Here is a 14,327-nt window from a genome sequence, read left to right on the forward strand (position 1 = left end):
AAAATTTAACTCAATGTTGGCAAACTCTTTCCTTTGACATGTAGGAGATCAATTACAGAAATATCTGGTGGTCACTCTTCTCAAGCCAATGAGCAAGAGAAAAGCCCCAATACATCAGCATTTTCACTTATCACTGGCTCATCACTACATTCATCAGAATTAAACCTACTTGCTACTGCACTATATATATAGGGCAGTTTTGCCAAATGCCTACCTTTAAGAGATAGGTCAACTTCTAAGAACACTGTACGGAAACATTCAGTTGTTAACAAAATTTAATATTAAAATTATTCAAAGTTACGTTATTGTTAATTTAGGGGAAAAAAACATGTATTAATCACCCATAAGAACAACTTTTATTTTAATAAATAACAGTGGGCTTACCAAAGGGTAGGGATTTTAATGTGTCAAGTTTTATGTATAATGGTAATAAACCTTAAGGAGGTGAAACCAACTATTCAATAACCCATTAGGCCCTAAAAATAAAACTATAATACTTTAATAATAAAATTAAAAAAAATATTTTCCAAAAGAAAATAATTCACTCCTTGACCATGCTTATTTATTCAGAGTACCAGCAATTTCAGTTAATGTTAAGTGCTTCACTTCTCCTGCAAATCTGATGTTGCACAGGGAATATACATATTTTCATATCATCACAATATCATCAATATCTCAAACTAGTAATATTGTGAATGCAACTGGTTTATAACAAACACAAAGTCATAAATCAATGCTACTATTTATGGCAAACAGAAACAAAAGTAAATTTGAAAGGACGTTTTCTTTTGTCTCCAGTACTAATTTTACTTGGACTTCAAATGAAGGTCACAAACTCTGCTGAAATAAATTCTCTCTCTGGCCTTCAATCCACAGTATAAATATGGTGAATAGAGCTAAACTATAAGAGCTAACTATATACCAAATAACCAAAATAATCAATTATAACAACTAATACTGCTCTGCAAGACCAATCTAATGAAAAAAGTATCATTAGATATGGTGGGAAAATACAGACAAATCTGTACAATCTAACATCCATAAACGGTAAAATCAAAACATCCAACTTCCTTATAGAAAGTGTTTCATCTATGTAATTATAAATGTTAAGGACTCTTGCATTTTATAAACACAAGATGGGTTCACTTTGATGATACCAATTTTAAGATTTATAAAAATGTTTAAAAAAATCTTTCCACAAAAGTTTATACAGTTTAAAGCTATACACCAATCTACAAATCTCAGAAAATGGAAAAAAAAAAAACCTTTATAAGATCACATGTATAAAACAAGAAATGAAATGTGATTTTATTTAAGGCAATACTGGGCTACTTCACAAATCACCACCTCAAATATTTACACTGCTCCACATTACTAGTTTCTATCACATTCACAAAGGATTTTTTTTTAAATACCAAATATTTAAAATCTTTGATGTAGTAAATTCTTAATTCACATTTCCATTATATTTCATGGAATCATATTAACTATATCCAATTAGAAGCACTGCAAAAAAAAAAAAAAACTATAGGAATACCATCCAAAAATTCTGGATGGTAAATTTACAAAGCAGAGCAAAGTGTTGATATAATGTGCCTACTTTGTGAAAAGTAATTTTGAGATATCCTGTAAATAAATGTTTTATGTAAAAATCAATGAACTATGGTAGAGTTTCTAGTTTTAGTTCAAAAATTCTTAATTTAAAACAACAAAGGAACAATTTTAAAAACTTCATCAGTTAAAAATTAAAATTCCAAATATAAATGTGTCATTTAATAGTTTAGACTTACATACTGCTGGTGGCAGCAAATGATTTACAATAATAAATATATACAAAAAAGGTATCTACAAACAAAGAGTACTGTTATACATGAGCAGTGACCTGGTGAAACATACCAATTACACAGATAATTCAGTTTAGTTCATGGGAAGGGCAACTGGTTGATAGAAATTTGAGGTTTAGCTCAACTATTTACAATAACTGAAGTACTGATTCTGTTCCTCAAGTCCCATAGGGATAAAAAAAAGTTTTACATGACACATGTCATGTTTTTTTTTTCCTTTTTTTTTTTTTTGGCCAGGTTAATTCATGTCAACAACAACAAAAAATGAAAAAGTTTCACAATTCTAGCATGCTTGATGGCTTCCCATGTAAAATAAAACTGTAAATAATGTATTTATAGTACATTAGTTATCAGTACTGCCCTCTCCCTGTGGCTTTACCCATACTGATTTCTTTCATAATAGACACATCTGGATCATCTGAATGTACTTCAAGTTTTTTCAGACTGACGGTAGGTTTCATTTCCTGAAGCTGCTTTAAGACAAGCTCGGTGCAATCTTTAAGAGTCTTGTCTAAAACAATTTTTACATTATCACTGCACTGAAGCTGTGATGGATTGGCAAACTGTACAAAAGTTTCACTTTCTTTACAAGAACATACATGATTTCCACTAGTCACAGCAGTCTTGTCAATATTTTTTCTTGAATTTGAATGGGATCCTTTTTTATTTCCACTGTTTGGATGGTCTTTGTCAGTATTTTTCTTCTGCTTCACTGCAGACTCCTCAAGAAACTTCAGAAATGATACTTCAAATCCCATTGGTTTAAATGAGCTCCAGTCAAAAGATGCAGGATGCTCCTCAGTGGTTTGAATTGCAACAGCAGTTTCTTCCTCTTTCTGCACACTACTTAACTCAACCGCCGATGCTGGTTCAGCTTTTTCAACTTTCCTCTTTTTATTTTGAGAGACATTTTTTTCTTTATTAACTCTCTTCAAGTTACTTGCTTTTTGTTTTTCTGACTGGCAGGGGTTATTTTCCTTAAAATCATTACTTACATTTGAAGACATGTGAGCTTGAGCATCCGCACTTGTGTTGTTGTCTTCATTTATTAGTTTTGTAATAAACAATTCTGTCAGCTCATCCATTTCGTCTTTTTCATTTTTTTCAACCTCTTTCTGTGGAACTGTAGTTGTTCTTGAGTTATCATTGCTCTCTGATACACATGTGTCAGAGTCTTTCACATCATTCTTATCAACTTCTTGCTCAGAAGTTTCCTTTACCTGTGAGTTGCAACACCTTTTGAAGACAATAAGAAGATTGCGGTGTTGTGATGTAAATGCCTTAGATAATTTATGGCATTTATAATGTCTAATTATATTGCTTTCACTTGTAACAACTGATGTACATCCCTTTATCATACATGGATACTGGGTCACAAATCTGCTTGTACACTCAGACAAAGCATCATTTCTAGCCTTTATAGAATATACGTGCTTTCCACGTTTCAGAGAATAAGGCTTATTTTCTTCTATCTGCACAATCTTTGCATTCTTGTTTTCTAAATTATTTTTTTTCTTTCGTTTGGTCTTAGGCATTTTGACTCCTTCCTTTCCAGATCTGTGTTTTGTCCCCCGATGTTTAGACTTCGTCTTTTCTTGGTTTGCCTTGCTTGATATATTTTCCTGGCCAGGTGTTAATCTTCTTGGCCGAATCAAATGAGCTTTATGTTTGTCGTTATGCTTATTAAAAATGTGTCGGAGGAGATTAGACCGAGTCGCATATATACGGTCACAGCCTTCACAGTCACACTTGTATATGCCATCTTCTTCAGTTTTACTTCCCCTTATCCCAATTCCATGGTCTGCCTCAAGATGAACAACATAGTTCAAATATGTGGTAAATGAAGATTTACATTCTAACTGGTCACATGGAAATTTCCCAACATCCACAGAAGCAGTCATACTTTCAATTTCCTCAGGAGTCATTTCATGAAGTTTCATGTAGTGTTGTATTAGGCCAGTAATTGCTTGGAAAATTCGAGAACAGTCACTCACCTGACATCGAAATTCTTTCACAGTTTGTTTAGTTTCAATTTCTTCACTTTCTTTAACAGCTTCGCTTTCCTCTTCAACCTCTGCAGAAAATGCAGGTAGATCTGATTTGTGTACAGCCTGGTAATGCAGAATTAAGTTTTGTTGTATTGTAAAGGCAGCAAAACAACCCTGGTGAACACATCGATAAGGTCTGTAGGGACTATATCTTGTTGGAAACTCAAGGGATTGAGAAACTGGCTTCTTGCGTTTTTTCTCCTCCTTTTCTCTTTTATGTCTCCTAACTTTCCGTCCTTTGGTTTGCATGTTTGTGAGAGAAAATGTATTACATTGTTCAGAAGTAATTGTAATCACTTGCGAAAAATTTTCGTTTTTTTCAGGACTTTTTTTTTCTATAAGTTGCTTTTCTGGGATCACTGCTACATTACTGAGGGCATTTTCCTTCACTGCTCCCAATTCTAAAGCAGGCTGGAATTCTCTTTTATTTTCCTCTGTCATAGCTAGCTGTCTTTTTACTTGTGTAATTCGTGGGGCTGACAAATGTTCACTCTGAGATTTTCTTCCATAAGGCCTTTTTATTTTTAACTTTACCATTTCTTCTGTTGTAAAATGATGTACCAACTGACAGTGTGCCCGGAGATTAGAATTTCTTGTAAATGTTTTTGTACATGTAGGTACTACACATTTAAATGGAGCAAATTTCAATTGATTTTTCTTAATTTCAAGAATCATCTCTGGAGTGTATTGATGTATTTTACCATAGTGCTTAAAGAGTGCATCCTTTGTCATAGCACTGTAATTACAGCCTTGGTTTTGACACACAAAAGGTTTATTAACTTTGTCACTAAACTGAATGTTGTTTATAATTTCAGAAACTGGCTGAACAACTGTGACATTTGGAATTGATTTAATAGCAGTGGGAGTCAGTGTCACTGATGTATTTATTAGTACACACTGGGATGCTGGAGTAGACAGGTCATTTTCTAATTTTAATTTCTGTAAGCCTTCTAAAATTTCCTGTATTTGATCCTCCTTATGCAATACTTCAGACTGAGGAAGGTTACTTTTCGTCGGCATGACACCAATGAAGGAGGAAAACTGAGAAGACTCAGGTAATTTGTTATTTTCTACAGTGTTTACTGCAGGAAGCTGAATGTTATAACTTATTTGAGCATTCTGTGATGTTTCACCAACACCCTGAGATGCACTTTTTACCTCAAGTATCTGAGAATTCATAGCAGTTTTAATAATTTCAAGAGTCTTTTCAAAGTTTTGTATAACATTGTCTTCAGAAATCTGCAAATCAGAATTTACTGACGTTGTGCATGAATTCAAAGCCATCATTTGAGAATCACCATTTTCAGTTTTTAATGTTAAAGGAGCTAACACTGTATGGGACTCAAGATTGGTTTTGAAGTTTTCTTTCACATCAGTCATAAGTAACTGATTGTCAACATTATTTAATTTTTGTGTTAGATTTTCCACCAAACCCTGAGGTTCACAATTTGAAATTACGTTTGAATGAAGGTTAGTAGTTGGTATCTCAATACTCTTTGCTATAAGTCCCACTGCTGTTAAGTCACTCGTTCCCAAGTTTTGGGAAGCATTAGGTGCAATCAGTGGAGGAGCAACTTTCTTTCTTCTCTTCGAAGCACTGTTTCCCTTTTTATTTAAATGACTGGGCCTTGTGTTCTGAGGACCACTTATAACTGAAACACGTGAACTAGTACTGGTAAAATTTTGTGATGGTCCACTAGAATCAGAGAATGAACTAGAACACAAACCATTTTCAACAGTCTTCAGTAGTAGGTCATTTGTTGGAAAAACAGGCAAACTGCTGCATTCCTCAATGGAGGAAGTTTTGGGGTTTGGTGTCCGATTCTGGCTTGTCAGCAGGGGGTTTGGGTGGCATACAGCCTGCAACAGGGTTGGCACAGTTGGATTTGGCATCACTGTTGCATTTACTTGTGCTGTTTCTGAGACACAACCTGTTGGAACATGAGAAAGCATTTCGGCACCCTCAAATGTACTGGGAATACCAGCAGTTTCCAAAGCCTGTTTAATAATTTCACTTCCTTCTTGACTAGCACTCGTATTAAAGTTAGTCACACCAGTCCGAGGAAACGTATTTGGTAAAAATGTTGAAGAGCGATTTTCAGCAGCAAGAAGTTGCAGGAATGATGGATCTTTAAAACACGCTTCTGGATTGAAGGTAGACTGCTGAGGCTGCTGCAAATTTACTGCATTTGTGGAGAGAATCATGCTGGCAAGAAGAGAAGGCTGTCCATTATTCTGCAGAAGTTCTTGAGCAATTTCTGCTCCATCCAGTGGTTTACAATAAGATCGCTTAGACAAGTGTCCACCCAGAGATCTGGGATTAGTAAAAGCCCTGTAACACCTGCTGCAGATAAATTTCCCATCTCTGATAATTGCAGGCCATTTGGCCCTTTTGTTGTGCTTGGGTTTTCTTTCCTTCCCGTTTGGGCCCCGCCCACGGTCTTTTTTAACTTTTTCAGATGCAGACTGTTGGGCACTGGTGCTACTGAAGTCATTTGCAACATTCAGTTGTGAAGGAAAAACTGCACTTTCACCATTACTTCCCTTTAGAAAAGAATTAGTGTTTCCTTCAATCTGTGAGGAAAAATGATTTGTATTATTTTCCATTGGAGAAAAAACAGAATTAGTCCCACTATCTGCTGGTGAAGGGAAGAGAGACATTGAACTACTTTCTGCAGGTAAAGGAAGGAAAGGATCTGAGCCACCGTCAATATTCAAAGGCAAAACTGTTTTGGTTAGATCTTCCATTTGTGCTGGCAAGGCAGTATTAGATAAATTTTCCATTTGGGAACATAACATACCACTACCTTGTTCATTTTTATCCTGAGAAGGTATATTTGGATTTATGACACTTTCCACAGAGGGCAACAGTGGAGTGGACAAACTTGCGAAATGAGCTGGAAAAATGGAAGGTGAGACATGCTGCAACTGATTTGAACAAGTGGGATTCCCATTGGCTTTGGTCTGTGGTGTAAAAAATGCACTATTAGAGCTGCCCACCTGTGATGGCAAAAAATAAACAAACTTTCCATTATTTGGTGTATTTAAGTTGTTAGATTTCTGACCTTTTTTATTTTTGCGCTGCATTTTAAACGCAGCATACTGGTCAGGGTGTGCTGTCTTCATGTGTTTCCCAATACTCTGTGAAGAATTATAGGTTCGAGTACATCCCTCAACCTGGCAACTGAATTTCTGAACTGGTGCTTTTGGAGGCACTGATGGAGTTCCTAAAGAACTAGTTAGGCTGGGCTGTGGGGGAACAAATGTGATACTTTCTAATGTCTTAAGAGGAAAGCTATAAAGATTGGACGATGTTTTAACATTACCTCCACATTCGAACTTGGAAGTTGATAAACTGTTTTGAAATCCTGCCTGATTTTGCACAGAAAAGGTCATCAGATTGTTCACTTGTCTTTCTAAGTTTTGTGGGGTAAGGTCACCTATTTTGAGGGTTTCAGAATTTACTAAAGAATTCTGAGTAATCTGCACTTCATTAAAGCAATCCTGTTCTTTTCTCTCTTGGAAACCTGGATGACACAAATCATTACAAGTAACCTCAACTGGTGTATGTAAGTTTGTGGCCAGTGATTCACCATTGCCTTCTACAGTTGAGCTTTCTTGCTTTCCAAAGTTACTCTCAATCCCCTGATTGAGGGACACCTTAATGGACACAGCTACTTCACTGGCCTGGAGCAGAGGAGTAGTAGCAGGATTTTCCAAACCATTTGACAGTGGTCCATCAGCTTGCCTGAGCTCGGACGCAGAAACTGGGTCTTGTTTGGTCACAGCTGGTTCTGCCTTGCTTTTATCCCAAGCATCATTTGCATCTGCTGGTAAGGTGTTTTCAGTGTTATTTTCTGAAGGAAGCACAGATCTCTCTTTCTCAGTATTCTCTTCTGCATTCTGATTCTCTGCGCAAGGCTGAACAGAAGCTCCAGATGAATTAAGTTGGTCTTCGGGAAGCAGCACTTTTTCAGGAGTACTGTGATCATCCAGATGCTTTTCTAGCTCACTCTGAGAACGATAAACTTTACCACAACCTGTGAACTTACAAGTATAGGTATTATAATGCTGTGCTTCATGATCATATAGTAAATAAGCTTCTGAAAAAATTCTGCCACATTTAGGAAACATACACTTTGCTCTAAAGACTTGATGCTCCTTTCGGTGGGTTAAGAGCTCTGCATAACTATTAAAACCAGCCTTACATTTCATCTGTATACAGATATATGGTTTACTGCCACAGTGCATTTGTAAGTGATCATTGAGATGAGTCACACTTACAAAATGCCGTCTACAGTACTGGCAAATAACTTTTTTGCTTTGCATTTCAAGAAAGCGCTTGGCATCTTCATTATCCTTATGCCCCTTTACATGAGCAATTAAATTTTTAAAGTACTTAAAGCCCTTTTTACAAAAAGTTACAGGGCAATTAAATTCATTAACAGGTACTGGTTTCTGGACTGGGATCACTTCTGGTTCATAAGATTTATCTTTGTCATCATTCTCATCATCTGAACCATCATTGTCATTAAATACTATGAAGTCTGTTGAATAGAGACTGTTCTTTTTTATAGGCCGCTGTTCCTGCTTGGCCACAGCATTAATCTTCTGATTCTCATTGGTAGTTGTGACCTTAGGAGGTCTTCCCAATCTTCTTAATGGTTTCATAGCTGCTAGTCTCTCTTTACTAGATTGTTTAACATGCAATGTGACATGAGGGACAAAAGTTTCTTTAGAATTAAAGTTCTTTGCACAAATGGGGCAACTGTAAATCCCATCTTTGTAATGTTTCTGAGCATGTCGTACTATTCTATGACCAAGGAATTCTTTGTCACACAGCACACAATATTGCATGTAGGCTTGCCAATTCCTAAACCTAGCAGATATAAATCCCCTCTCTCTCAATTGTTTTATCTCTCTCTTCTTCTGCTTTTCATCACCAATGTCTTTAAGAAGGCCAGAATTAGCACCAACTCCACCAGAAAGTCCATTCATAGAAGTTTCTTTAATCTCTTCCTGGTAGTCTACTACTTTTTCGTAAACTTCACTGTCATTTAGTTCATCTATTGAAGACACTATGGATGCTTCTTCCCCCATTAATGCAAGACATTGTCGTTTTAAGGTTTTCCAATCCCAGAATTCTGGATCAAAGGGCCACTGAGTTTTCAATACAAGCAAGAGCTCACAACGTAGAGAATTTGGTATTGGAAGATTCTCTTCATCGTATTTCTGGTCTGGCTGGTTATACAACATTTCCACAGCATAATATGCATCTACTGTAGGCTCAATAAGAAATTCACTCAGTTGACAAGCACGTTTAACTTCCAGATCATCAGGCAACAAGCACGAAATGGTCTTGCAAATAGATACTTTCACTTCAGTATTTTCTGTAGATTCCAAGCGAAGAGCTTTTACACACAGTTCTATACAGGTGGCAAGACCAGCCCCTTCAGTCTGTGAAAAAGCAAATAGGAAATGTTAACTCACACTAATCAACACAGATTTGTGAATTTAGAAATTTTAAATTTGAGGTTTGCTTCTCTCAAATTTTGCACCAGCCAACATACAAAAAGATGCACCTTCGAAAGCACTGCAGCTTAGCCTGGTGTGTGTGTGTGTAAAATGAACTGTATAGAACAGCAGAAAAAACATAAGCATGGGGAGCTAAGATAAGACCTGGGTAGAAAATCATCTAATAGCTAGGCAAACTTGGAAGTTATTTAACTTCTCTGACTTTTCCTATCCCATTTATAAAACAGAGATCAAAACAGCATTTAAACTTCATAAAATTGCTGTATTAATGGATATTATATACCTAAAGTACCTGGCATAATTTAGTATAATGCTTGGCACACAGCAAGTGATCAATAAATGTCATTAACTTTATCATAAATCTCACTTCCTTTATCAAAAATCTCACTTTCTAAGTTTATATTTGCAATCCTTCAGAAACAAATCCTCTTAACCCAATTACAAAACTGAGAATGTCTCCATATTTCCTAACTTATTAGTAATGAAAGGAGATTTTCACTTCTAACAGAATAAAGTTATTTGATCCTTAATAGTGGGGATTCTAGTTCTATCATAAAATTGAATGCCAAATCACGTACCTCATGGCTGAACCACCTTAAGAATTAGGAGTAGAAGGAGACACAATAAACTTTTTTCCTTTCAAATTAGCATCTTAAACTATTATTATAAGATGGCAGTAATGTAAGTTAAGAGTCATTTGAAAGATACATGTAGTGAAGAGGTAAAAATCAGTTTTAAAAGGCTAAAAGGGAACATAAATATTTGAGAAACAAGCCAGCCACAAGATGTGGCTACATTCATGGGTATGGAATACCTGTGATATAAGATCAAACGGCAACAAAGAAAAGAAGTCAAAAAAGCCGATAGAGCTTATATTTTCAGAGGTTAAGAAGGAAATAAAATATTTTAATAAAATATTTTACACTAAAACAGAAGCTTAGATTTGTGGGCCAAAAGGAGAGTGAGGGAAGGAGGCTGGGATACTGAACTGGTCCTGATTTTAGGAAAAGCAAGGGCACAAAGACCAAGAAGAACAGATATGAGACCTATTCTTAAAAAGCGATAGTGACGGGGCCGGCCCCGTGGCTTAGCGGTTAAGTGCGCGCGCTCCGCTACTGGTGGCCCGGGTTCGGATCCCGGGCGCACACCCATGCACCACTTCTCCAGCCACGCTGAGGCCGCGTCCCACATACAGCAACTAGAAGGATGTGCAACTACGACATACAACTATCTACTGGGGTTTTGGGGGGAAAAAAAAGGAGGAGGATTGGCAATAGATGTTAGCTCAGAGCCGGTCTCCCTCAGCAAAAAGAGGAGGATTAGCACGGATGTTAGCTCAGGGCTGATGTTCCTCACAAAAAAAAAAAAAAAAAAAAGCGACCGTGAAGAAAGGTCAACTGGGAAAGAGCAGGGACCACATGGTTATCTCCAGCTCTCACATAAACTTATATAGTTATTTTATACAATTTTGAGATAGATCTGAACCAGAAAACTTCTACAATAAAACATTCACATCTCTGTTACATGACTTAGGAGCTACCAATAATAGGGGACAATTAGGCCACTCTGTTATAACATGAAAGAAAAAGACATGTGGTCAGTGAAGCTGCATATGAGAGAGAGGAGGGTTTGAAGAAAGAAGTCTTGGAGGAATCAAAGGCCAAGTCTACCATAAAGACGATCTGAAGTGATAATACAGTCATATGTCAGAAGGACTGGTAAATATGTAGAGGGAAAGAATTCTGGAAGAGGCTGTACTTATTTAGAAAATTCAGGAAATGAGGGAGAAAGAATGTCTTTAAGAAAGGACTCAGAGAACATAGGATTTGCGGATGAAGCTTATCTGCCTTGAGGAAGGTAACTGTAACTATTTTCTGTCATATGAACATTAAGCCCTTTCTCCAGAAACGACAAAAGCTGACTACAAAATTCTACTTATTGCTTAGAAAATGCAACTAAAACTATTTCAGAGAGGAACTCAACTGACATCCCTATTCTAACACAGTCTGCTATTGGATTCAAGGGTTCATTTCAACTCATTAAGGGCAAATAGCTTTGAACAGATTTGCTTTAAAAACATCCTAATGTTGTAAATAAATTTAAAAGCTCAACAAATAACACCAATAAAAACAACAAACTATATCAAAACTTTTTTCTTCTGAATTTTCATCTTTGTCTCTGTGTATGTGATTGAAAATTAAGTTTACAGGCAATATTCAAAGCATGAACTGGTTATATAACAAGTGTGTTTTTAAAGCTGAGCTTGAATTCACCATTTCCCATAAAAACAATTTGATTAAATGAGTGATAAGCCTGTCTAAATCTACCTAATTAATAACATAAGTTAATAAAAAGTACTGATAGTACCAGTTTGAATTTATGAGTCACAGGAGCAGAAAGCTAAGTGATATCAATTCAGAGGTGGATTAGACTCAGCCCGGTTTCTAGCACTGGCGCAGCACCAGGCAAGCTTCTGAAAAATGCAAAGTTTTATTTTTGGTACTCGTTTTTCTGTTCCTTTCCTCTGGCTGCCCAGTATCCTTGACCCAAAACTACCCAAGGCTTATACACTGATACTAGTTTCCCATGTACAGCCCATTCAGTCCTTCCCCCTTCACCCATAGCATCATGTCTTACCCTGCTTTAAAATTCTTAAATGGTTACCTATGTATTTCAGAATTAAATATAAACTTCTTATCGTGCAGTACAAAAGGGCCTTCACAATCTGACCTATGTTTCATCTGGTCTAGCCTCATTTTTTCTTTCCACCTACCCAAATAGCCTATATTCCAGGCAAACTGAGCTAACCGTATTTTCTCAAATATGCCATTTCTCTCATTTGTCTTGATACCACTTGTGATATTGTAACATAATAAGAAATACATATTTTGGTCTTCACTCAAATATGCCATTTCCCTCATTTGTCTTGATACCACTTGTGATATTGTAATATAATAAGAAATACATATTTTGGTCTTCAACCACGGTTCCTAGCAGATAGCTCCTAAAACCTTTGTAATTTTCTAAGTGATAAGAGCTACAGGGGCATCTTTTGTTCCCAGCTCCTAAAATAGCTCCAGCCTTAAAGGTGAAATAGGTGTTTTTTGTTATTCATAATAAGGCCCTTTCAACCACACCAGAAGTTTATGTTAATGAGGTGATTTTTGGAAAGTCCCTAGATAACCAAAGCAAAAGGGCTGTTGCCAGGGGAACCAACCTGTGATTAGCGGTTGGAACTTTCAGCCCTCCACCCCCACCTCCAAGAAGGAGAGAGAGGTTGGAGGTTGCTGGTGGTTGAATCAATCATCAACTGCCAATGATTTAATCAATCATGCCTACATAATGAAGCCTCCATAAAAACTCCAAAAGAACTGGGTTTAGGGAGCTTCTGAGTTGGTAAATACATGGAGATTGGGAGCTTGCCCCTTCCCCCTAACCTTGCCCTGTGCATCTCTTCCACCTGGCTCTTCCTGAGTTTATCTTTTTATTATAAACTGGTAATCTGGTAGGTAAACTGTCTTCCTGAGTTCTGTGAGCCACTCTAACAAGTTAATTGAATCTGAAAAGGGGGTCATGGGAACCTCTGATTTATAGCCAATTGGTCAGAAGCACAGGTGACAACCTGGACTTGCAACTTGTATCTGAAATGGGGGGACGGGGCAGTCTTGTGGGACTGAGCCCTTAACCTGTGAGATCTGATGTTATCTCCAGGTATAGAAGTATCAGAATTGAGTTAAATTGTAGGACACCCAGCCAGTGTCTGGAGAATCAGAGAACTGCTTGGTGTTGAAAAAAATCTCCACACTCTTGGTGACCACAAGTATTCAGTGAGTAGTGAATAGAGGAGAAAACAGATTTTTCTTTATACCACTTGACATGCTTTTTCTGTTACTAGAACACTTGCCCCTCCTGCTTTGTCTGGCCATCACTATTTGAAAGTCGAACAGACAAGTGGGTTAGTTGGCCCATTTCTTTTATTCATTCAGCACCTACTTTATACCACGCACTGTGCTATGCAACGTGTGAGTCTTATTCTACTATAATAGAAAGACCCATATTACACTGCAACTGTCTGTGTGTCTCCATCAACAGACTATGAAATCCTTAAAGGCAGGGCTATATTGTTCAACTCTTTTAACATCAGGGGTCTAGGAAAAAGCATGAATAAAAAGATGGACCAAGGGGCCAGCCTGGTGGCATAGTGGTTAAGTTTGCAGGCTCTGCTTCAGTGGCGGCCCGGGGTTTGCAGGTTTGGATCCCGGGCGCAGAGCTACGCACTGCTTATCAAGCCATGCTGTGGCAGGCATCCCACATATAAAGTAGAGGAAGATGGGCGTGGATGTTAGCCCAGGGCCAACCTTCCTCAGCAAAAAGAGGAGGATTGGCTACTGATGTTAGCTCAGGGCTAGTCTTCCTCACAAAAAAAAAAAAAAAAAGATGGATCAAGCTTCTGCTCCATTTCCTTTGCAGATCTCAATTAGAGTTTAAGAAGGACACTATTTTAAGTTAATATGTGAGAAGCTGGCCAATCGTCTTCAACAACTCCTGGAGTTTAGAAAAAAAGAGGGCCACTAGTTAACCCAAATCACTTAACCTTGAGGCTAAATTTCACCATGTGAAAAATGAGGAGTTACACTACAACCTAGTCACTACAGTATAACTTTAAGGTCTCTTTCAGTCCTAAAACAACAATAATCTATGATTCTAGTATTAAGGTAAAACCTCTGCTTGATTAGATTTCAGAAAGAAAAAAACAAAGGGAAAATATTTTATGCAATGAGAAACAAGATTTCGGGGGCAGAGCAATTACGATGCTGCACATTATCCTTGTCAATAAGTCTGCTCCCCTGGCCAACTTCCCCAAGCTTTTAACTGCTTTTTTATGTGCTTTACTTCTGAA

The 14,327-nt window shown here is 37.1% G+C and overlaps 1 protein-coding gene across 2 annotated transcripts in view; it reads right to left on the reverse strand.

Moving 5' to 3' along the window:
- Positions 1-337: 337 nt before the first annotated feature.
- Positions 338-14,327, reverse strand: part of ZNF292 (zinc finger protein 292) — a 94,217-nt gene continuing 80,227 nt past the window's right edge. For both annotated transcript variants that reach the window (XM_058566671.1, XM_058566672.1), the window contains one exon: positions 338-9,349. In XM_058566671.1, coding sequence (XP_058422654.1) covers positions 2,195-9,349 — 7,155 coding nt within the window. In that variant the 3' untranslated portion in view covers positions 338-2,194. The remainder of the gene's footprint in view (positions 9,350-14,327) is intronic.

Source organism: Diceros bicornis, chromosome 23 (genome assembly GCF_020826845.1).
Source record: "Diceros bicornis minor isolate mBicDic1 chromosome 23, mDicBic1.mat.cur, whole genome shotgun sequence".
NCBI classification, from domain to species: Eukaryota; Metazoa; Chordata; class Mammalia; order Perissodactyla; family Rhinocerotidae; genus Diceros; species Diceros bicornis.